At 40.3% G+C, this 25,925-nt stretch overlaps 1 protein-coding gene across 6 annotated transcripts in view; it reads right to left on the bottom strand.

Annotated features, from left to right (window-relative positions):
- Positions 1-25,925, bottom strand: part of Kcnn2 (potassium calcium-activated channel subfamily N member 2) — a 440,314-nt gene that overhangs the window by 33,251 nt on the left and 381,138 nt on the right. For all 6 annotated transcript variants that reach the window (XM_087593292.1, XM_087593294.1, XM_087593291.1 and 3 more), the window contains one exon: positions 233-374. In XM_087593292.1, the coding sequence (XP_087449418.1) occupies positions 233-374 (142 nt within the window). The remainder of the gene's footprint in view (positions 1-232; positions 375-25,925) is intronic.

Genomic DNA, 25,925 nt, shown 5'->3' with positions numbered 1-25,925 from the left:
CTTTTATGTGAGGGTTTGAGTGTAGGAAAGTGTGCAGCTGGGCTGTGTTTCCGCCAAGATATCTAGCAGATCTCTTAGGCACCATGGTGCGGACCCAGCGGGGTAAAAGACAACCCTACCTTTTTATTTTTATATTTTTACAACAACAACTAACTGACAATCATTTATACATATGGAGTGCTTTTAATTTCTTAAGCATACATAAGAGAGATAGAAAGGAAAAGACACTCACCATTATTCCGGTAAGCAAGCAGACTCCTTTCCCACAGTATGTGTTAGGTACCATGTCACCATAACCAATGGAGAGAAAAGTTATTGATATCAACCACATTGCTCCAAGGAAGTTGCTAGTGACATCCTGTTGATCATGGTACCTGAAAAACAGCAAGTAGAGCCAGGGTTCATAACTGACCTCCAAGTACAGCAGCAGCTAAGAACAATTTGATTTGATGAATTGACTATATCATCTATAAACTCTTCTCCTTAGATGTACTATGGGATTACAAATATAAATAAATTAGAGAAATCACTTTCACTTAAAAAATGTACAGGATGAAAACCAACCTTCCTTCTGCTGCAAGATGCTGTGCATGTGCGCACACATGTAGACAAGAGCCTTAGCATTCTATGTGCTTATGTATCCAACCTTTGTGACAATGTGCCCTGTCCCAATTTCATGCTGCATATGTAATAAGAAGAGTCATACTGTATCCTCTCCTGGGACTATGTTCACTTATTTTTGTCCTTCTCAATACATTCAGGTTGAAGCTTGTCCACACTGCCTGACACTCAGACATGAAATAATCAGGCCATGTTGTTATCAGCCCTGGAGAATTCTGCTGTGATTCATGTCTGGAATGTTCCAGGGCCAAGTGACCCTCTTTGGTCTCTACAGCATTTAAACTTGACCTGTGGTCACCAACAGAGCTCTTTGCTTTTGACTCACTTCCCTCTAAGAACCACCTGTCCTTGCTTCCCTTAGATACTAGCTGAGAATCCTCCCCTAGTCTCATTTCTTGCTGTGCCTTCTTCTAAATACCAAGAAGTCAAGGTTCAGTTTCCCGTTGCTTGTCCTAAACAAAGAAATGACAGATTGGTGTGATCAGAACCCCAGCATCAGAAGGAATGAGGACAACCACTGTACTGCCCTAAGAAAAGGATGAGGTGGAAACATAGACTGTGCCATGCAGATGCTCATTTGCAGTATGTCCTAGAAGGCTATTCTTATTAAAGAGAGGCCAGGAAGCATTTCTAGTATGCCAAGGAGACTTATGGGTACATTTCCAATGGTCATGGTAACATAATGAGCAAAATGAATGCAAGAAGTTTAAGGCTGTGCTTAGTGCTGGGCTTAGCTCTCATGTGAACTAAATAGTTTCCCCACAAGGAACCTCTGTTTCAAAACATAAGGAAGTCAGCTTTGTCTTCTACCCCATTCACAGTATCAAGGTGCATTAGTGGGTACACTGTGCCATGCTTGTTTGGGGAATATGTTACCCTACCTGTGCTGTGGGCTGCACAGAAGGGATGAAGGAGCAATGCTCATTTTCCCTTCAAATTTAATTGTGAAACGAAACTTCTTGACAAAGCATCATTTACATAACAGTTCATACCTCTAATCTCCCACAAGCCATATAAAATATATTATATTAATTTTGTCCTCAGTAGGGTCTCAGCAGTGCCCCCGTTTAACATGTAGTATTTTACCACCTAGACCATCACTGGTGGAAATTACTAGTCTCCTAATTCTCCTAATATGGAGAGTTGTGTCCTAGGCAGTTTTACTTTGTAGTCTCAGCCACATGCTGAGTGAAATCTTCACTCTGAATGACCTCCGTATCTACACTGCAAGAACCCGAATACTTATCTGCTAGGCATGTGGTTTCTCCTGTGGCAGAACAACTAACTGTAAAGAAGAGTTTTAGATTTGCTACTACAACTTGGGGTCCCTGGAAATGCCTGCCTCCCTACTATCTGTGAGGAAACTTCAGTCTTGGTGTGGGTTTAGACATCCACTCTTCCTTTAGCACTTTTTACTTGGTTTTCAAGATGTGGTGTCGTACATGACCTCCAAGGGGAACCTGAAGCACTCACTGGAAACGCCCAGCTTGCTCGTCTTCAGTGTGTTCACCTTTGACCATAAAACATCTTAAATGTACGACTAGTCTCCCCCTTTGACCCTTTGCCGGATGCGTGGATTGGTACCACTGCATCATTAGTGGATGTTTATAAAATGCCGGGTGCCATATGCTGTGTCAGAGACCATAAACCTACAGTGGAAGGTCTAATTGGAAACAAGTATGGTTTTAGAAGTTGATATTTTATAGCTTGGGATTCCATAAACTCCTTTTTTGCTTATGAAATAAAACTCTGAAAACAGCTCAGTCAGGGGGATAAAAACCTCTCATACTAGTGTTTATGTTATATTTAGACAGGCGCAGTTGTGAATAGTCAAAGTGAGGTAATTATGGACCAAATTAGACACTATTAGAATAATCACCTGGTTTCTTTCCTAGCAACTCAAACCCAAACATTATGAGAGCCATCAACATGGTGACACCATCATTTAGACCATCCTTAGCTTTTGGATCAATGCCAGAGTCACACCACCATAAATGATTAATGCATGAAATTTAAGCCTAAGGAGATATGTAAACTTTTAGATCACTTCACAGACTAGTCAGATAACTCCACTCTTGGTGGCAAGAAAAACTGTCTGAGAAAGGAATGAAGAAACTACTCACGTGGTAGAGGCAGTCTCTGTCCAGCAGGGATGCTAACTTAATAAAAGATACACTAAATAAGAGTCAAGCTTTTAAGACAAGGACTTCCAGAATTCCAGCAAAAGACACTCGCACTGTGTTCTGCCCGTTCAACACCTTGAGCTTTGTAGACTTAAACAGCTTTCAGGTCTGAAAAGAGCTTCCTCTTTTTAGTTTCTATACCTTATTCATCTCTTCATTCCCTGCTGACTGTGTCTAGCATTGCTTAACAGACATGTCCACTTGATGTTAAACTGAGCATTTGCTCAAGTTCACCCAGGGTTACTTTCACTAAGGGGTAGGCTGGTCCTGCCCAGCATTCCCACGGGTCCTTAGCACTACGTGGCAAAGGCTAGGTAACAGTTCTTCTCTAAGCCATGCACTGGTCAATGTAGTACTCCAGATTTCTCTCAGCATCCTGCGTACACCTCTAACAGCTTTCAATAAATGTTCATATGGGCTACAAGACATGTGCTCATCTGCACTGTCTTTAGAATCAAAATGATGAAGAATTTGAAAACAACTATTGGATTTTATTTTATTGCACTGTTGCCTAGTTCTGGAAAAATTTCATAGTGGGGCTCATGCTCATTGGCTAATATACAATGTCAAATTTGTTCTCAGTCTAAGCTTCCCTGGGCCATATGGGAGGCTCTCTCATAGGCACACCCAGATTCAACAGAGAGAAATGGTTCTTGTTCATCAGTCAACATGAATTATATTTGTAAAGTTATATCCCAAGGCTTCTGCACAAATTATTTTTATGATAGCAAAAACTAATTCCATCATGGATGTTAAGAGTTGACAAACTATTTCCATGAATGCTTCTCTATAAAGCATTTTATTAATATTAGTAATGACAAAGGTATTTCAAATGTCAGTTCCAGCCTCAAAATTCATACTTGGTCATATAATGAAAAACCTTTCAGAGATTAAACACATTTGAGGACCCAAGTTCAGTCCCCAGTATCCACATAAGGCAGTTCAGAATCATCTGTAACGCTAGCTCCAGGAGATCTGTAATGCTAGTTTCCAGACATGAACACTTATGTGCATACACACACAATGAAAAATAAAATATGTATGCTGTGATGGTTTGTATATGCTTGGCATAGGGAGTGGCACTATTAGAAGGTATGGCCTTGTTAGAGTAGGTGTGTCACTGTGGGTGTGGGTTTAATACCCTAGTCCTAGCTGCCTGGAAGTCAGTCTTCCACTAGCAGCCTTCAAATGAAGATGCAGAACTCTCAGCTCCTCCTGCACCATGCCTGCCTGGATGCTGCCATGTTCCTGCCTTGATGATAATGGACTGAACTTCTGAACCTGTAAGCCAGCCCCAATTAAATGTTGTCCTTATAAGACAAAAAAGGCATGCAATAAATAATTTCTCTTCTAAAACCATTTCTTTCCTGAAATAACATTATAATTATGGCAACCCAATAAAAAGATGTAAACTTTGAGCAACCAGAAGACAGTAAAGGAGGTGCCAGAGAGGAAAAAGAAACTTCTAAATGAATGAAAATATGTCCTGTTTTCAGCCACAATGGAGTAATAGGTTATTATACTTAAACTTTATAATGAAACAAACATTTATAAATCTGATAAAATTTGAAATGATGCATAACTAGATATTGGCCATCCATCAAGAACAGAAAGATTCTGGAGATGGTGAACAACCAAAGTGAAGTGCATACTTGTCCCACTTTAATGCGCACAGATAGTCTACAGACTGTAGCTCAGGAAGGAGAACAGGCAGAGCTCAGAGGCCTCCCTCAGCTGAACAGCACAGTTGGACTCTAAGGAGGCTTTGCAGGGCTACAAACCAAAGGAGGGAGATCTGTAGATGAGAAGAACTCTGCAGAGAGTCCCCTTTATCTCAATACCTTCATGCAAAACTACTTGAAGCTGGAGAAATGAGAGTCCTGTATGGATACTTACACAGAGGCATCAATTGGAGACAGACTGTAGGACATGACAGGATATCGAGTGGAGATAAAACTGCTAATTTAGACATGATAGACTTCAGTTTATGGGAATGGTATATTCTACCAAAGAAGCATTACACCAAAAGCCAAAGAAAAACTGATGGCTCAACGAAAAACGTGAGAAGAAATAAAACACGGATTCCAAAGAAGATAGAAACAGAAGGTGGGGGATAAAGAACAGATGAGATAAATTGAGCACATGGAGCTCGAAAGCACATTTACCCAAGTGTATCCTCAATCACATTAAATATAAAGGGCTTGGGTATCTCAAGTTACACAGATACCAAGCACAGTGCATGGGTAAGGTACAAAACTGAAAACAGGACTGATACGGAGTAACGGATGGAGCTGCAGGTGCCTATTCTCCTTGGCCCTCCCAAACAACTAACAGGACCAAGAAAGCACATTATTTCAGTACAGATTGGAGAATCAGAGACTCAGCATCCAGAGAAGGGCAGAAGAAAATTTTAAGGCTGGTAAAGATCGGGACTTCAGGTTTTTAAATGAATTGGTAGCATCTATTCCTATTTTCCCTCAATCCCCAGCCCTGACCCTAGTATGATAAGTTGGCAATAGAGAGAGGGTTTTTTTTTTCAAATTGAAAATTGGAGGAAGCTCAAAGAAAAGATAATATATTCACATTAAGAAGTTGAGGACTCCCTAATAAAACCCCAGCTTGCACCCTTTGCCAAGTCTTACTAGATGAATACCCTTTTCTTCTAAACAGAGCTTCCAGCTGGCCTCCAAATCCCCCTCTCAAATAGAAATAAATAATAGCTGACCTATGTTTTATGTTTTCTGAAGAAAAAGTACAGGCAAAGTAGAGGAGGTAACTCAAGGGAAGGGAAGAGGGAGAGGTCAGTAGGAACGAGACAATGTAGACACACATAGGTGGTCAGCTTGGTAAGCTACATTATGGACTGGTCTAATGGAGCTTGGTGGTCATACAGCGAGGGGGAAACAATTTAAAATACAATATAACCACAGCCATAGCATAAATCCAGGGCAAACTGATACAAAGCTCCTAGAATGTAGAACGCAAAGTTAAAGATAACACATACACACACACTCAGACACACACACATACACACACACAGGCACACACACATACACATACACACACATACACACATACGCACACACACATACACACACACACACACACACACACACACACACACACACACACACACTTTCAGGAGTGGAGAGTTAGCACTCAGCAAAGACCTTTCCATAAGAATAGTGGCTGGAAGTGATGAGATAAAAATGCCTTGTAACTTCTTCAAAAATAATTTTCTCTAAAGAAAACATTTAAAAAAAATCTAAACATAATAAAAACAATAATAATAAACAACCATGCCAAAGGATATCACTGCAAAATGCAAATACCAGGCAAAGAGAAGATATAAATTACAAAAGGGAAAGAAGTAGAACCCAAACTAAACCCTGAAAGCTATTGTTTCTAACAATTGCTTATACATGTGTTGGAGAGAGAAATCTCTTTCTTCTGGTGTTGTAGCACAGAAGGAGGGGGCGTCTAGGGGGACAAAGAACTGAATAGTTGGAATTCAGACTCACTCTGCTTGGTTTGCACACTGAACAGCCCCAGGACCTGTATATGGCTCTCTGTATGGTAACTCCCTCGGGAGGTAAGATATGTCTGTGAGTCTATCAAATATGGTGAGCCATGAGACTGTCAGACATACCTTTCACCATAGGTCAAGTGGTGGCAAACCTGACTGTCAGCAACAAATCTGAAAGTCCATGTTTCCAAGATGCAAATTCAGAGATTTGAGATGAATAAACGCAAATGCTTCTGAACTGTAGCTGTGTGCATGTAGTTTCTATTCACAGTAAAATCAAATCAAGAATGTGGCTCAACTAATCCAAACATATAAGATTGGAAAACAGTCAAAGGAAGGTAGACATCTGTGTTCAGAGGAGGGAATGAGCTGAGAGCCAATGGCTCGGACAGAAGAGGGAACAGAAAGTGGTTTACTTTTCAGTGCTCTGTCATGGACGTTCACTAGTACTTACAGTACAGTGACCTGGGAACCATTAAGAAAACACTATGCATCACTCCTCAACTAATTAAGTCTGACTCTCCAGAGGTGGGCCTATCACAAAGGGACAGATTTCCCTTTAAGCTTCTGGGAGGTTTTAGGTAATTTAGGTATTCTTTAGTTAGTCCTATTCAATTAGATATTGAATATCTCTTTGCAGAAAGGCAGTTTTAGAAGCACAGAGAATGCATAGAGAGTCAGAATCTGTGTTCACCAAACATGATTTGGGGTAATAGGGGGATAGGAAATCTAATAAATGTAAAGACATACTGAGGGAAAAATATAGAAGACATGGAAGGTGACAGCACTGTGACAGTGTGACAAATGCCTGCAATTGGTTTTACATTGGGGTTAAAACAATAAAATTCAGCCAATGCAAACATTTTTACTAAAACCCGAGGGTGCTCTGAAGTTTAAATGCTGTAATGATAGGTAACAGGAACAACAGTTCTCAGCAAGTTATTTCGGAGCACAGACTGACCAGAGGCTCCAATCCATGACTGTTTCAGGACCTGCCTCTCACTCCTCCCTGCTGAGCATCACTGAGTCTGAAAGAGAAGGCTCTAGGACCCTGAGGATCCCAGAGACCCAAGGCCACAAAAGTAGCAGAGATAGCATAAGGCTACTTCTAAAACCCAGCATAACTTTAGGACTAGACCTGTACAAAATTCTAAACTTTATTGATCCTAAGTGAATCTGTACTACTTTAAATTTATTTTGAACCTTTGACTTTATACATTTGAAAATTTTTCATCTCTTTTGCTTTAGGGGTCTCTCTCTCTCTCTCTCTCTCTCTCTCTATATATATATATATATATATATATATATATATATATATATATATATGTGTGTGTGTGTGTGTGTGTGTGTGTGTGTGTGTGTCTTTGTCTCTCTGTCAATGTCTCTCCTCCTCTCTTTCCATCTCTCTCATCTAGGATTTCTCTCAGTCTTGGTCTACAGAGTTTCGTTCATACTTGGGATAGAGAAGATTTGTTTTTGGGTAGACGCCATCGGTGGATATGTTCTGAGCAAATAAGCTGAGCGGAGCTTAAAATAAAGCTCGACATTCCTGAGGGAAAAGAGGAGGACGACAGAGTGTGCACAGGTTTTCAAGACTGAATAAGTCCCCTTATGTTTCTGTGAAAAGATGGCAAATATGTTTCATGAGTCTAATATTCATTTATGCTAGAAGAAGTGACATCAGCAATGTCTCCTCTGTCAGTAAGTTAACTGTTTTAGATCTGAACACACACACACACACACACACACACACACACACAGATACATACACACGCACAGAACCACACACATACACTCACAAACACACACAGAACAACACACAGACACACAGATATATACACACACAGAACCACATTCAGGCACACACCACACACACACACACACACACACACACACACAGAACCACACACACTCACAAACATACACACAGAACAACACACAGACACACGCAGATACACACACACACAGAACCACACACAGGCACATACACATAACAGATACACATACAACTATAGTTCTTTAACTAAAAGAAACTTCATGCACAAGGATGGAAACACATTAACATCCTATTAGAAGAGAGAAAAGATACTTTATCCTTCATATTCTCTTTGGCTAAGGTGTCTAGGGAAATCTGCATAGCTCTTGAATAGAACTTGCTTCTCAGGTCATGGGAAGGAGTCTGTTTCCTAGGAGTGAAGATGAAAGACCCTGAGGTCTCTATTCTCATCTTGAAAATTTTCTCTGAGCAGAAAAGGCCACTTAAGCAGTAGCTCTCAAGCCCAGCAGAACTGATGCCCTCTTTTAAGATTTTGAAAAAAAAATCAGTACAATGTACATGCATGCTTTATGAAATAAAGAAAAATCAATATCATCTTAATTGTACTTACATAAATAGAAGTCACTTACAAATCATACATTACAATAGCTATATAGGACTAGTTCAAAAGAAACTAGAACAGACTTATTATTTCCTAAATGCACAAACATCTGATTGCAGGTCAATTTGTGAAATGTGTTGTTTTAGCAATTCATATGCTATAGGGACTGCTATGAAAGCTAGTGTCCTTTTGGAAAATTTTCTGGCCTAACTCTAAATAAAACAAATCCTGATATTCTCCAGTATATATCCTAGAAATATTATTTAAAAATTAAATGTCTGTCTCAATCAAGTCAAAATAGTTTATGTTCATATTTAAAATGGATTTGTTTCTAAGCTAAGAAAAAAACAAACACAAAGGGAACACAAAGGGAAAAATTACATGCAAATACTCAATAGGTCATTCCAAGGTCAATTGGGAACAGTTTGTAGGGTAAGTATGACCCATGAATAGAGAATATTCTTGACTCCAACCTGGCCCCAAATCAAGCAAGCAAGCAAGCAAGCAAGCAAGCAAGCAAGCAAGCAAGCAAGCCTGCAAACAAACAAACAAAAAATTTCATAGGGAATATTGAGACACTAGGTGATCCTCTAATAAAGGGATCAGAAACACTTGTATCAAGTTTCATATCAGTAGACCTGGAAAGCCAAGTATGGTGGCACAGGCCTGCATTCCCAGAGGAGGGTAGAGGCCGAGGGGCAACCTTAAGGGCCAGTAAGGAATCTATAGTAAGATCTCAAGAAACAATACACAATGAATACACACCTGCAGATCAGTGAACCTGAGTTCATTTCCTGTGGGGAAATGCCAGAAGGACATTTTTCATTTTAACCAATGGACACTTCTCATCTAAGGTTCTCTCCATTCCTGATTCTTCCCTTATTTCCTAACTGTACTTGTATTCACTTTCTGGGGCAGCCTCCATCTGTGTAAATGTGTGTGCTTTGAGGTACTGCAGTGGAAGTAAACTTTCCTAGAGAGGCAGTAATGTTCTGCCAATCTTTAGAATCCCCTTGCCTAAGGTCAAGTTTACTAAAACATATAGGATAGTCCACAGTTGCCATGGGCACAGTACACATCTGCCACGTGGCAGGCTCTAAGGCTGGCAGAGAAGGAAGGTCTGTATTGGTTGGGGTAGGTCCTACTTCTGGGAACTCCCACCAGGATTTTCCAATAATGGCTGACAGTAGTATTCATTTTGCTAGTATTTTGCTGTACTTCTCCAAGGCCAAGGGCAGTCACTAGGTGGCAGTACCACATCAGCTTATTGTCACCTATGCTCTGGAGTTTGCCTAGCTGGTGAAGGAGATACATAATAAAGTCCTGCAAGTGAAAGTTCTTCTCCTGGATACTCTAAAAGCAGGTGGCATTCCATCATCAGATGCAGGGCAGAGACAAGCTGACCTGGTTACTGTACTCCTATACTGAGCAGCCCTGGAACTAACCAGAATCCTAGAGGCCTTTGAGTATGTACTGTGTGTTATGGTGGTTGCAGTGTGTGTGAAGGGGTGTAGGGGTAGGATGGGTTTTTTTCTATCTTGATGTTGATCCATTCTAGACCTCGTCTCTTTTGGCTTCTCCAAAACAAAGGCAGACAGACCCTAATGACCCATGTATACAATAACAGTCATGGTGGAGGTTTCAGACTAGGGCATGTTGGATGTAAATTAGCACTTGAAGATAGAAAAGTTATCTGAGATAATACAAGGGAACTCAAGTGCTCCTTACCTCTTAGGTGTGAATGATTCAGGGCAAATGAGTCTTGATCTCTGTGCCCCACTTTCCTCCAAGATTCAAGAATTGGACCTTTTGACTATCAAAGTATTCATGAGGATCAAAAGAAAGAAATCAAGTTCACATGGAGGCTGTGGTCTATAATGGGGTGAGGCCCTTTTCAGTCTGTGAAAGTAGACATGAAAAAAAGGCATTTTCCTCCCTGGAGTTTACCTTCTGGTTCCATCCAGGTCAGATGATATACTTGAGTGGCCACCTTGTGCTTTGTTTTTTGTTTTTGTTTTTGTTTTTTCTACACTACTAAATGTTTGTGAACACAGTGACTAGAATCAATGACTCAGGGAAGAGGTGGGGGTTGGGAGAGGGTTAGAGGTAGAGAAGAGAAGACTGTTTGGCTAGAAAGCTGTAGGCGTTGAGGGTCCATCAGACATAAAATAAGAAGAACAGGAAAAAAATGGATGAAAAACAACTGGTTTTCTGTATCACTCCCCTCTCCTCCCTCCCAGAGGCTTCCTCTGCCAACCCTATACCTTTATCTTCATGTCAAGAGGGAGCAGGAGGTCCCTTACTATATGTAGGGACTGTGAATCCTTAAGAAAAATCTGATGGAACTGTCCAGGGCTCTTAGTAAACTGAAACGAATGTACCCTGTTGATCCAAATCTAGGTCCTCTACAGGGCCACAGCTATGAAAGGCAGTCACCATGAAATGCTACCAAATATTTACCTTTCAAACTACAACAAATAAAGAATGCAATATAGAGCACACAATGATAAGATGCTCCAGCCTGTAGCCCTGCACAGTTCCCGGCTGTGCTCCTGGGGATGCAGAACATTCCTGAACACAACAGATTTATTCTTTGGAGACACAGAGTCAGGAACTGGAGCCACCAAACCCAGAGCAGAACAAGTTTCCAGGACCTGAAGCTGAAGGTGACTCCAACAAGACTGGTGAAAAGGATCATAGATATTTTTTTTGGGGGGGGTCATTTCCAAGGTTTTTCAGTCACATTTTCCCACTTCAACTTTAAAAATTAATTTCATAGTACCTATTAAACTTGGGCAGTTAAAACAGAGCTTTGAAGAGCTTGAAGAATTTGAAATGGTTATCAGAAAATGCTTCCTGAAGGTTCTCACCTACAGAAACAAGGAGGACAAGTGTCTACCTGGTAAGTAAGTCATACACCCACCTCACCGAGGTTATTGGCAAGGTTATCTCCTCTTACAGCAGCCTGTAATCCCAAATGGATATTTAAATTTTTACTCTAGCAGAATGAAATGAAGTGAAGCTTTCGATAGAGAGCCAGGAATGTGACTCCTCATGTTGGTGAGATTAACCTTCAGACACAGGAAATTCAGGACTCAATGTCAAGCGAAACTGCAAAGGAGATTTCCGACCTTTGTTCTGCAGGTGAGAGAGGGCAGGAAGAACCAGTATTCCAAAAATGAAGAAAATGAACCAGTGTGCTGGTTGGTCCTCAGTTGTATGATGCTCGTTGGATATTCTTTGATACAAGCATTTCCTGATTGTTTTCCTCCCATTAAACTATTCCCTGCACACGCAAAGCTACTAAACCAGAGATGTTTCATATTAAAATGAAAAGCTCAAGGTATAACTCCATGATCAAATTCGGCAGCTAGATCTAACCATATGTTCACTGTGGTGATGGTGAAGGTTTAGGTTTAAAAAAAAAATCAGAAGGATCAAGACCAATGTTCCACCAAACCTTGCTAGGAGTCACTATGTGCACAGCTTGGTAACCATAGGGATAATTGACAGTCTCAAAATGATTATCTCTGTGTGTTCTATATAAACGTTCTCCAGGCGGCTCATAGAAAATACCTGACCTAACACAAATAACTATACTGAGTAAGAACTGCATCATAGCTACCCAAAAGGAGTTTGCACAAAGTTAATGAAAAAGTTCCAAAGATGCATAGAGCTGACTGATGGGAGTTTTTCACTCCAATTTGATGATCTTAACATTAATTCAAGCAGCTTCCTGGGATTTCTTGCTGCCTTGTTGGAGGAAGAGGATGAGAAGTTGAAGTCACGGTGGGAGAGGCACAGGATAATGCAGTAGCAGTTGTGCATCCCCAAGAGTCCCTGAACACCTCTCCTGAAGTGATTAGGAGAAAGGAATATGATGCAATCACCCTGACATTGCCCAGATTCTCAGGTACATAAACTGCAGGTCCATTCAGCACAATACTCACTGCTTCCCTTTCATTCAGTTGCTTATTTTATGGGTATGCTTCTTTAGTAAAGAAAGGAAGCCAGTGTGAAAGAATTTATGGATTTTGATTCAACTTATAGCAGGTGCTGGGGCCTGAAGAGAAGGCCAAGCACCCCATTCTTGCCCAACAGCTCTAGTAGCCACAGTGAGGGACTGTCTTAAGCCCCACAGGAAGGGGAATGATGCACTGTTCATCTTTTTTGTCACTTCCATCTTCTGTGATACAACTAGTGTGCAAGGGGATGAGTGTGGTATGGATCCCGATTGATTAAACACTCCTCATATCATCTTAAATACTAGAGTCTTTCCATTATCTGGTGTCCACGACTCTGCTCACCTGGCATTTTACTGGAAAAGAAAGAGCAGAATCTAAACTTGTGTATTTATAATATTATATATTGTTCAATTATATGGTGACTAAACTATACAAAAATCATAGAACAACTAGAGATGATCCCTTTAACACTTTTTCATGTTTGATAGATGTCAAAGTAATTTTAAAATACATATTTCCATGGTGTAATACTCAAGATTTAAAGCAATGAAGCAGGATACTGTCCATCTCCTTTTCTTGTGTTTGATTTAACAAACATGTTTGCATTCTTGTCACATAGTTTATTTGTAAATAACATTCCCATAAATTCTCTTGCTGAGGTCAAGGCAGATGAAGACTTCATGAAAGTGTTGACTTTAAATGTTGAAAAAAAAGATGTTAGTAGTAATTGCCATGCTTTTTCTTAAATGGGAATAAAGTCCATTGTAAGGAGTGTTCACTTTTAGCATATTAAAGATCCGTTTGGTTCCCATTGTACTTATATAGGATTAATGTACAAGTATATGAGCTGATTATTATAAAATTATTAAACAAATATCTTTTAATACAGTGTTCAGAGCATATCTTAGATGATCTTTTTCATTTCTCTGTGCTGTGTTTTGTGTTTGTACAATGTATGTACATGTAAATGTGTGGAATTCAGAGTTATAATTCCCTTTCTATAGAACTAACAAAGCATGTAAACATAGAATCCTGAGCATAAAGGACGATGTCGCCTTAACATCTGGCTTTGAGCAGAATCCAGTGCACAGGTGATGCAGACCCATGCTGTCTTAGTCACTAGGCTCAGTGCAACATGGAACAGAAATATAACAATTACCCCAGGAAGCTCTGGACAACGGCTCAAAAGGGAAAAGAACTTTCTTAAGCAGTGTCTGGTTTCCTGACTCATTTGATGAAACATGAAGCTCTGTGTCTACCAGAACAGGCAGGTATACATACCCTGGGCTGTGCTGAGACTTCAGGTCAGCAGAGTGGCCAGATGTTTGTAGATACTCTGTCTCTTCTAAATATGCCAACACAGAACTCAGCTGACTTCTCTTCATATCTTCCCATCTGTTTAGCTTGTGTCTCCAATACCAAGTTCTCTTTACCTGTTCCTCAACCTTGAAATCAAGGAGCCATATGTCCTGACACATACACCTTCAAATGCTCTTAAACTGAGCCATTGTTCTTGGCATGACTCCTGCTTGCCTCTTCTGGTTTAATTCTTTGCATCCTGAGCTCTAGTTTAAGGACTTCAATTAATGGGACTCATGGTACTGGTACTCTCACATGATGAACCTTTCTCTTAACCCATAACCCTTTCACAGCTCAACTTCTTTTCCTTTATATTCTACCTCTGAAGTCACTTTTCAACACTGTCAGGCCCCTTCACGTCTGTAGACCCTGTGCTGCTGGGGTTAGGTGGTGCATAGAATCAATGCCAAAGCTCATTTGCCACCAGTCATCTAAGGATTGTCACTGTGTCTTGTTCAAAGCTATTGACCATGGTTAGAGAGAATGGATGATAATCAACAAGAGAAAGGCTGACCACAGACTTACAGTGAGGCTGTCCCCATTCCCATTCTCTTTTCTAGAGATGAGATGACCCACGCAGAGGCATAAAGAAGACCTCTTAGTAATCTACCAGTCTCTCCCTGTCTTGACGTCTCTTTATATTGTACTCTTACCAATGGCCAGAACAGTCTTTCCAAAACATAAGTTTAACTATATTCCTTTATCTAGTAACCTCGGGCATGTCTATATGCCTAGAAAGAAGTTACTTCCATTAACATAGCACTAAGGCCACTAACAACTTGCTTCAAACTCATCTTTCTCATTGTCTCCCCAGTCAACAGCCGCATGCCTGAGTCGTTTGCTTTTGCTCCTTTGCTTTTAATTGTCCTTAGCTGACACCTCCATTTTCAACACTCTACCCATCTGAGCAGTGTTCCCTATTCCCATAGGCAGGAGTCCAGATGTACTGTATAGTACTCGTGCTCAATTATAATCTTATTTGTTATTAGGCAACCTGTCTCTTCCACTAGCCTTTGAGCATCCACAAGGGAAAGTCTGTTCAACCCCTGATGGACTCATGTACTTGGTTCTCTGTAGGAGCCTAATGAAGTTTGTGAGTTAGGAAGAGTCAAAATCCAAGAAGCTTAATAGGTAAAGAGGTCTCAATTTGGAAATTAATTGCTTTAAATAGAAACAAAGAAGCAGCATCAATCAAATGTAACATAGCTGTATTTCAGTTATATAGCCAAATAGAGAAAGGTTTATGACTCGGATTATTCATGCCAATGCACTCATCTGTAGCTCTGCTTTCTGTTATCATTCCGTCATTTGTTGATTGTTTATTTGAGTCACAACAAGGAAGAATTAACAGATTTGAAAAAACATCTATTCTTGTATATTAATTTCAATACAACAATTCTAACCCCATAGAACTAGTTTGAAGGTGTTATTAATGCTTCTCCCCTATATAAAAGGACACGTCCCTCAACTGTGATATAATGTTTAAAGCATCTATTAGCTTGTGGTCCTTACACCTCTTGTTTTGACAGTCCTAAACTGGATTTTGACTGCAGAAGAAAACATCCTTTATATAATGCTATTATAGTAGCACTTTGTGACTCTAAAGGTGTTGGTGCGTATGACAAAGAAAATCATTTGACAAATGCTACTGATGGCCTATCAGAATTCTATACTGGAGCAGAAGACAAACTGTATTTATGGCCTCCATGGTTGTAAACAGAAGGAACATGCTTAAAATCTAAAGGTTCTAATCATTAGTATCTGTAATACTGAAGTTCCTCAGGGCTATTCAGAAAGTGAAGACACTGTAAATATGTATTTACCTGATTTTAATGGTGACTAATGAGACAGCTAATTTTAAGCAAAATCAGAATTACCCATAAAATAATGTCATAACTTAGAGATGACAAAATAGAACAAACAATATCGTACACAACTAAACACACACACATACAAACATACACACACACACACACGTATGCACAAAATAAACTTAATAGTATTTTATCATTTTCAGTTAAAGGACAGGTAGGAAATTAAGGTAGACTAGTAAAGAAATCTCAGTTTTTTTCTCTTAGAAGATTTTTCTTTCTCAATAACCACTGCCCTTTTCTCTGAAGCTTCTAGTTCTGTTTTATTTAATTGCTAAGAAACTGAGAGTTAGACACAGGAACTGATTCTCTCAGGATGTGGAACTTATGGTCAGAAGTTTGCGCTCTGGCCTCTTCATGCTTCAGGCAAACCAGCTGAAGCTTTGTTTGCCCTCTCAATAATCCTAAGGCTCACAGACTGGCATTCAGAACTCAATCATGGCCACCGTGGATCTATTCTATGTGCCTTTACAGATTATTTCTACTATAAAATTTTTAAAGCTTCTAAAATCAGTGCCCTTCATTAAACTGCTTTACTGAGAGCCCTTAAGGGCAGAAAAATAATTTTAGTAAAATCCATTTATTCATAGAAAATTAAATATTTCATGCAATGGATAATTTGAGATCCTTGTGTTCTTTTTCTTTTTTAACTCTTCCATCTGATTTAGACTCAGGAAGCAAGATATTTCTTACGTAACCCTCCATGAAGCAGCTCCTGAAGATTCTGAAGTTCTTTCTTCATGAGAACAATGAACATTATGTGGCCAGATGCTGAAAATAACCTATAAGACTTCCACTGAAGCAGAAAAATTTTAAATCAACTATCAGTGCTGTGTTAAAGCTCCCCATATTCTCAGGCATTTAGATAACCAATCATCCCCTTACCCAAAACACCACCTCCCAATCCCTGACATCTGAACTCTAAGGGAGAGCTGGGTTCTTCCCCATCACCTTGTTCTTCCCAGCTGGGTTCACCTCGTTCTCATTGCTATGCACCTGAACAGAGTGTCAGGCTGTGCCTCTCCATCAGCCTTCCCCATGTCCTATTCTGGCATCCTGTTTGGGTGAAATATATCAGATATCAGATGGCTCCCCTCTTGTCATGAATTTCTTTCCAGTCCTTACTTTCCTTACTGGTATATAACTCTCATCTTTCACTCTAGACTCAAAATCTCAAATGCAGGTCCAGAGTGTGGGGCTTCAAACTTTGCCATTCGTAAGTCTTAGGAGCATGTGTCAGGCAAGTAGCAGAGGCCAGAAGTTCATGGAGAAGGACTGGAGAAGGGCAGAAAGGAGACAATCTGAGCACAGAAGCATAGGAGTATCTAATACTGAGGAAATGGAGTCCCCACCTGGTGAATGAATTTGCCACTGTTCAGCTGACAGGTAAACTCATGGTAATTCAGTCTGAAATATCCAATAACCATCTGTTCCAAACCATATATTTTTTTTCTTGCTTAAATTTTTTCTCTGTAATTTAATATGTAAATGTTCCATGTCTTAACTTGTATGCTCGCCACAGAAGTTATTCTTTCTTTTTCTCCCACTAACATTTTCTACACATACATACACAAAGAGACAGATAGACAGAGACAGAGAGGTAGACACAGAGACACAGAGAGAGACAAAGAGCTAGATAGAGATGCATATAGAGAAACATGAACTAAGACAGAGAGACAAACATAAACATACAAAGACAGACAGAAAAACACACAGCTAGACACCACACACACACACACACACACACACACACACACACACACACACACACACACAGAGAGAGAGAGAGAGAGAGAGAGAGAGAGAGAGAGAGAGAGAGAGAGAGAGAGAGAGAGAAACATGGACAGATACCCATACCTACATGGAGAGAGGCAGAGAGGCAGAGACAGAAAACAACCATACAAATATTCTCAAATATTCTCCCTACCTCCTCTCTCCCAGTCCCCCACTCTCCACACACTCCCCCTGCTGTAGCAGTGATACACTAGAGGGACATGTGCACCTACCTGAGTACATCTAGTCCATTTTTTATGGAGTCAGTTCCCTGCTGTTTGTTTATTCTGTAGTCAGGTTATCACGAACTGCTCACCTTCAGGCCAGCAGCTCCCTTCCCCTTTTAATTTGCAGTTATTTGAGAAATAGGACTCCAAGCAGCTCAACAATAGTGTCTAATGAAAGGCAGAAGGCACTCATTGAGACCACCAATTATTTTTTCAGCTTTAAAAACTGGTATTTCTGGCTATTCATTCACTGTCTTGATTATCGCTTGGTTGAATTCTGGATGAACAAGCTACTGGATAAAAGATGACTGAGTGTGAACTGAGGTGACACGGGGCCAGCTGCCGCTTTCATGAAGCTCTCGTAGATCTGTTTTTATACTGGTAACCTGTTACAGGGAGAAACCTGTGCCTTCTCTGGGGCAACAGATTTGTGACTGCCTGCTGAGCCTTACAACAAAACAAAACAATGAAAACAGGATGATATCACTGCAGAATAATTCCACTTTCATTTTCTCTATCAATACACAGTTTGGAATGATGTGTGCGTCATGTTGACACAGGGATTTCACAGAAAAATAGTGGTTATTTCTAGGGAGTGGGGGAAGGTAACAGGATGAGGAGAAGGATATCTTTTTGTTAAGTTTAATTGCTTCTGGAGTTTGTTTCGTTTTTTTCTCACTTCTATCTCTTCTGTCTCCTATCTCAGAACATGTAGCACATACTGATGCTAATTGTACAACATGTTTTGTGGATCTCATATGGTCAGCTTCTTTGAAAGTCTGTACATGCTAGAGAGGAAGCCGTATTCCCTACCTGCTGGTTACTGAGTTTCATATATGTATAGATCATGTTATTGAATAACCTATAATCTTGCTCATTTTTGTTTGTATGCCCCTTAACAATTGTTTATCATTTTTATCTGAATTTGCTCCTTGCTTTTCTGTGTAAGATTTTAGCTCACACATGCATATATAAACACTTTAAATCCTGGTAAATTTTACTTTACATGATACAATAACTTTTCTAATTCCTTTTAATAGGCTATCTGAGGTGATATTAACACTGTGATATCAACCGCTTAGGGTTAAAATTTACTTGTCTTATATTTTCCCCACATTTACTTTCAACCGACTCAGATGGTTCCATGTATATGTATAATATATTGCTTGTGAATTTTCTACAGGCAAATTTTAAATATTAGTAACACTATTCATTTGGATATCTAATTCCTGTGGTTATTGTCCATGGGTACCATGTCTGTTCTGTAATTGCTTGGGTTTACACTTCTAGTTTTTAAATCAGATCTGGGCATACTGTCCCAAATACAAGACACGTTTCACTTAACGTTTGATAGCTCTTTGATTGTCAACTTGATAGATCTAATATCGATCTAAAATCAGCCTAGAGTCAAACGTTTGGACTTAAGAGGGGGTTTCTACATTCTGTCAATTGAAGTGGGAAGACTTACTCATGAGTTGGGAATCTACACTGATTAGAAGTTGAAGGGATACCTCTCTTGGGCATATACCCAAAAGATGCTCCAACAAATAACCAAGACACATGCTCCACTATGTTCATAGCAGCCTTATTTATAATAGCCAGAAGCTGGAAAGAACCCAGATGCCCTTCAACAGAAGAATGGATTCAGAAAATGTGGTACAGCTACACAATGAAATACTACTCAGCTATCAAAAACAATGACTCTATGAAATTCATAGGCAAATGGATGGAACTGGAAAATATCATCGTGAGTGAGGTAACCCAATCACAGAAAAACACACAGGGTATGCACTCATTGATAAGTGGATATTAGTACAAATGCTAGAATTACCCTAGATGCACAGAACACATGAAACTCAAGGATGACCTAAATGGGAATGCTTCACTCCTTCTTTAAAAGGGGAATAAGAATACCCTCGGGAGGGAATAGGGAGGCAAAGTTTAGAACAGAGGCAGAAGGAACACCCATTCAGAGCCTGCCCCACATGTGGCCCATACATATATAGCCACCAAACTAGATAAGATGGATGAAGCAAAGAAGTGCAGGCTGACAGGAACCGGATGTAGATCTCTCCTGAGAGACATGGCCAGAATACAGCAAATACATAGGTGAATGCCAGCAGCAAATCACTGAACTGAGACTGGGAACCCCGTTGAAGGAATTAGAGAAAGGACTGAAAGAGCTTGAAGGGGCTTGAGACCCCAAATGAACAACAATGCCAAGCAACCAGAGCTTCCAGGGACTAAGCCACTACCTAAAGACTATACATGGACTGACCCTGGACACTGACCTCATAGGTAGCAATGAATATCCTAGTAAGAGCACCAGTGGAAGGGGAAGCACTTGGTCCTGCTAAGACTGAACCCCTAGTGAACGTGATTGTTGGGGGGAGGGCGGTAATGGGGGAAGGATGGGGAGGGGAACACCCATATAGAAGGGAAGGGGGAGGGGCTAGGGGGATGTTGGTCTGGAACTGGAAAAGGTAATAACAATTGAAATGTAAATAAGAAATACCCGATTCAATGGAAAAAAAAAAGAAGAAGATGATGAAGGGATGTTAAGCAGAAGCACTAATCTCTCTGCTTCCTGACTGTGGTTATGATGTGACCAGCCATCTTTTACTGGTGCTGCTGTGTCTTCCCTGCTATATGATGGAACGACTGTACCCTCAGACTGTGACTTAAAATGACTTCTTTCCTTAAGCTGCAATGTTTTTTGTCATAGTCATAAGAAAAGGCAACAGCACAGTCTCTTATTTGTACACTGCACTCTCCCTTAGAAGACTTTAATCTAATCACTGTACCCGCCCTGTTATGCATTAGTTTAAGTCATTGAGCCTCTAATGTATTCATCCCTATTGCTTTTCACAGTTTTGTCCACATTTGTTTACATTCCCTGCATGGCACCTTTGTTTCATCCTCATTTCTTTTGATACTGGACATTGCCAGTGTAAGTGGTTTCTCTGATATCCCATCCTCCAGTCTAAAGGCTGTCCTTACAAGGCTGTTTTGTGAGGACTTGTGGGGTGTAAAAATTCTGTCACTTTTTATTGTCTAGTATGTTTGGTTTGCCTTGTTTTAAAATAAAACATGTAGGCATAGAATTCTAGGTGGTCATTCGCTCCCGTAGCTTTTTTTTTTTTTTGTAGATTGACTCTTGGACTGTACTTCTGCCTTTGGCTTTCAGGTTTGCTTTGACTTTCAGCTACTGAGATGCCTACCTAGATTTAAAAAAAAAGCAACAACAACAACAAAAAAAGAACCCCATTTTTTCTTTTACGTTTTTTTCTTGGACTTTTTTGTTTGTTTATATTTCCCATCCATACAACTCTTATCCTACCTCTCCTCCCCCTTCTTCTATGAGGGTGTTCCCCTGCCCACCCACCCCCTCACCCTGACATTCCCCTACACTGGGGCATCGAGCCTTGGCAGAACCATGGGCTTCTCCTCCCATTGATGCCCAACAAGGTCATCCTCTGCTACATATGCAGCTGGAGCCATGGGTCTGCCTTTGGATGGTGGTTTAGTCCCCTGGGAGCTCTTGATGGTTGGTATTGTTGTTCTTATGGTGTTGCAAACCCCTTCATTTCCTTCAATCCTTTCTCTAACTCCTCCATTGGGGACCCCATTCTCAGCCCAATGGTTGGCTATGAGCATCTGCCTCTGTATTTGTCATGCTCTGGTAGAGCCTCTCAAGAGACAGCTATATCAAGCTCCTGTCAGCTTGCACTTCTTGGTATCAGCAACATTATCTGGGTTTGGTGGCTGTATATGGGCTGAATCGCCAGGTGAGTCAGTCTCTGGATGGTCTTTCCTTCAGTCTATGTTCCAAAGCTTGTCTCCCTATTTCCTCCTATGAATATTTTTGTCTCCCCTTCAAAGAAGGACTGAAGCATCCACACTTTAGTCTTCCTTCTTCTTGAGCTTCATATGGTTTGTGAATTGTAACTTGAATATTCTGAGCTTTTGGGCTAATATCTGCTTATCAGTGAATGTATACTATGTTTGCCCTTTTGTGATTGGGTTACCTCACTCAGGATGTTATTTTCTAGTTTCATTCATTTGCCTATAAATTTCATGAAGTCATTGTTTTTAATAGCTAAGTAATATTCCATTGTATAAATGTACCACATTTTCTGCATCCATTCCTCTGTTGAAGGACATCTGGGTTCTTTCCAGCTTCTAAGTATTATAAATAAGGCTGCTATGAACACAGTGGAGCATGTGCCTTTGTTGTATGTTGGAGCATCATTTGGGCATATGCCCAGGAGTGGTGTAGCTGAGTCTTCAGGTAGTGCAATGCCCAATTTTCTGAGGAAACTCCAGACTGATTTCCATAGTGGTTATACCAGCTTGCAATCCCATCAACAATGGAGGAGTATTCCTCTTTCTCCACATCCTTGACAGCATCTGTTGTCACCTGAGTTTTTGACCTTAGTCATTCTGACTGGTGTGAGGTAGGATCTTAGGGTTGTTTTGATTTTCATTTTCCTGATGACTAAGGATATTGAACATTTCTTTAGGTGTTTCTCAGTAATTCGATATTTTTCAGTTGAGAATACTTTATTTAGCTCTGTACCCCATTTTTCAATAGAGTATTTTTTATTACTTTTATTTTTTTGCAGTCCAACTGTTGCTCCCTCCTGGTTCTCCTTTCCACAGTTTCTCATCCCATTCTTCCTCCCCACTGTCTCCAAGAGAATGTCCCATTCACATACTGTACTCCCTGGGGTCTCCAGTCTCTTAAGGTTTAGGCACATCTTCTCTCACTGAGACCAGACCAGGCAGTCCTCTGCTATATATGTGTTTGGGGTCTCAACCAGCTCTTGTATGCTGTCTGGTTGGTGGCTTGGTGTCTGAGAGATCTCAGAGGTCAAAGTTAGTTGAGACTGCTGGTCTTCCTAAGGGGTCGTTCTCCTCCTCCTCAGTTTCTTCCAGTCTTTCTCTAATTCAACCACAGAGGTCTCCAACTTCGGTCTAATGAAAATAAGTTTTCTTTTAAACACTGCTTGGGATTTTCTGGACTTGCAGAATTAGATTTACAGCTCATCAATTTAAAAAGAAATATCAACCAAATGAGGGGGCTCATCCTTGAAGGACTAGAAGAAGAAAAGGGAGAGTGGGAAATGGTAGAATTCTCTTCCAAGTATTAAAATTAAAAAAGAAATTTCTAAGTCATGTGCCATTTTACTATTTTTTCTTCTGGAAGTTATCTCAGTGTGTGTGTGTGTTCATTTTGGTGTGTTCAGATGAAAAGGAATATGCAACTCAGCAAATAATTTTTTATCTCCACCTTTCATTTCACTGATCTGCAAAGCATCAGTGTCTGGCTTCTCTTGGGTTCCTTTAATGCTCCTCCACTCTTTTTTTTAAAGCAGAAATCAGCTTTATGCTTCTCCAGCCAGTGAACACAGATTGTCCCTCTGTTATTTGTGTAAAGTACCAAGCCTGGTACTGAAAGTCTTTAGTTGTTTTTCTTACCATTTTAAACAGAACTTGAATGTTCATGTACTTTGGGGACTTAGGTAGTTGGAGGGGAAGACAAGCTTATGTTTTATATTTATGTTTTATGTGAAGAAAAGTGTCACATTAAACCTCCATCAAAGCCCCCTTCCAGAAGGATCTGTTTGTTTCTGCCACATCATTAAATATTGATTTCTTGATGTGAGGTGGGATAAATTCACAAGCACATTGGAGTCAGCTTTTGGTTACAAAAGGTAGACAGCTCTCTACCCCTCCAACCCTACCGAGTACATGCCCTACTATGACTTGGAGGAAGTATGTTTTGGCTTGGTTCCCTTGTGTGATAATAGGTTTAACATTTGGTCTATTCTCTTGTTAAAGTGTTAGAGATATACCCTATCTTTTTCCATATTGAAATTAATACCTTGCCCACATGTGAGGATCATCCAGGAAATGGTGATGTGATTGTTTTGTTTTTCTCTTGTTTTCATTGTTTCTTTTCTGTTCCTCCCTTTCTCCTCCCACTTTTCTTTCCTTTAACCATTCATTGTTTCTTTTTCAGAAACAGAATTTTTCTTTGGACCTCAGGCTAGACTGTAACTCACTATGTAGCTTGGGCTAGCTTAAACTCAAGAAGCTTCTCTTGTCTCAGCCATGCAAGTGCTGGCACAATACCACACTCAGCTGAGAAACTTGTATATAATCCTGATTACAGGGCTACAACTGCAAACCAATTAAACTAGGATTCACCAGGATAGGGGTTGGGCAAGTTTGTTTTTATAATCTGCAGGTGGTATGATAAATGTAGAGATTGAGAACCACCATCTTAAATAGCATCTGCAACAAAATACACTAAAATACAACAGGATGTAGAGCAGGCCAGCATGCATCTGTAGTGGGAGCCATGCGTGCTGTTACAAAATCTGTTCTTCAGTGGTTTGGTGTGACTATATGTCATGTTCCAATAGAGACCACATTCTTCATGTTATTTCCTTGCAGGGGGAAGAGGCACTAGAAGTATAAAGCTTCTGTCTCTCAGACTAGTGGAAGTTTGGAAGCCAAGGCCAGCAGCCCTGCTGTCTTAGAAACGTGTCTATATTCTTTAAACAAGGGTGCTTTGTAAGAGGCCATTAGGATATCATGTCTCTGAATATCCAATTCCAGGTTTTTTTTTAATATACATCGGTCTTCTTTGAATATTATTATAAAACATGCTTTATAATGTCTAAGTTACTTTTATCTTCACAATGTGTGGAAATTATACTCTGTAGAGATTGACATGTTCAAGAATCATATAAGATGTGTCCTTATCAACAAACTCACTGCAGCACTCAGATTCTTAAATGCTTCTGCATAAAGGAGACCTCAGGACCAGAGTTCTGCAGTTTAGCTGTGCATTTCTAGGTGGAAAAATAAGCGAATTCCACTATGTTCATAGCAGCCTTATTTATAATAGCCAGAAGCTGGAAAGAACCCAGATGCCCTTCAACAGAGGAATGGATACAGAAAATGTGGTACAGCTACACAATGGAATACAACTCAGCTATCAAAAGCAATGACTTTACGAAATTTGTAGGCAAATGGATGGAACTGGAAAGTATCATCCTGAGTGAGGTAACCCAATCACAGAAAAACACACATGGTATGCACTCATTGATAAGTGGCTATTAGCCCAAATGCTTGAATTACCCTAGATGCACAGAACACATGAAACTTAAGGATGACCTAAATGGGAATGCTTCACTCCTTCTTTAAAAGGGGAATAAGAATACCCTTGGGAGGGAATAGGGGGGGCAAAGTTTATAAAAGAGGCAGAAGGAACAGAGCCTGCCCCACATGTGGCCCATACATATACAGCCACCAAACTAGATAAGATGGATGAAGCAAAGAAGTGCAGGCTGACAATAACCGGATGTAGATCTCTCCTGATAGACACAGCCAGAATACAGCAAATACATAGGTGAATGCCAACAGCAAACCACTGAACTGAGAACAGGATCCCTATTGAAGGAATTAGAGAAAGGACTGAAAGAGCTTGAAGGGGTTTAAGAGCCCATATGAACAACAATGCCAACCAACCAGAGCTTTCAGGGACTAAGCCACTATCCAAAGACTATACATGGACAGACCCTGGGCTCCAACTGCATAGGTAGCAGTGAATAGCCTAGGAAGAGCACCAATGGAAGGGGAAGCCCTTGGTCCTGCCCAGACTGAACCCCCAGTGAACGTGACTGTTGTGGGGAGGGTGGTAATGGGGGGGAGATGGGGAGGGGAACACCCATATCGAAGGGAAGGGGGAGGGATTAGGGGGATGTTGGTCTGGAAACTGAGAAAGGTAATAACAATTGAAATGTAAATAAGAAATACCCATGTTAATAAAGATGGAGGGGAAAAAAAAGTCAAGGAACTAAGGCATTCTTTTGAATCAAGGGCTAAGATAAGATTGCTAATAAATAATAGTGTCAGCATGCTAGGGTCATCTCTGACACAGGGTGTCATTGGCAGTCCTTTCAATAAACAAGGACAAAAGAAGGCATTGTAAAAAATGTTTGTAGTAGT

The sequence above is a fragment of the Rattus norvegicus genome, chromosome 18 (genome assembly GCF_021556685.1).
Source record: "Rattus norvegicus strain SHRSP/BbbUtx chromosome 18, alternate assembly SHRSP_T2T, whole genome shotgun sequence".
NCBI classification, from domain to species: domain Eukaryota; kingdom Metazoa; phylum Chordata; class Mammalia; order Rodentia; family Muridae; genus Rattus; species Rattus norvegicus.
Note: the sequence above shows the minus strand (reverse complement) of the source record. Positions and strands in the feature narration are given on the sequence as shown.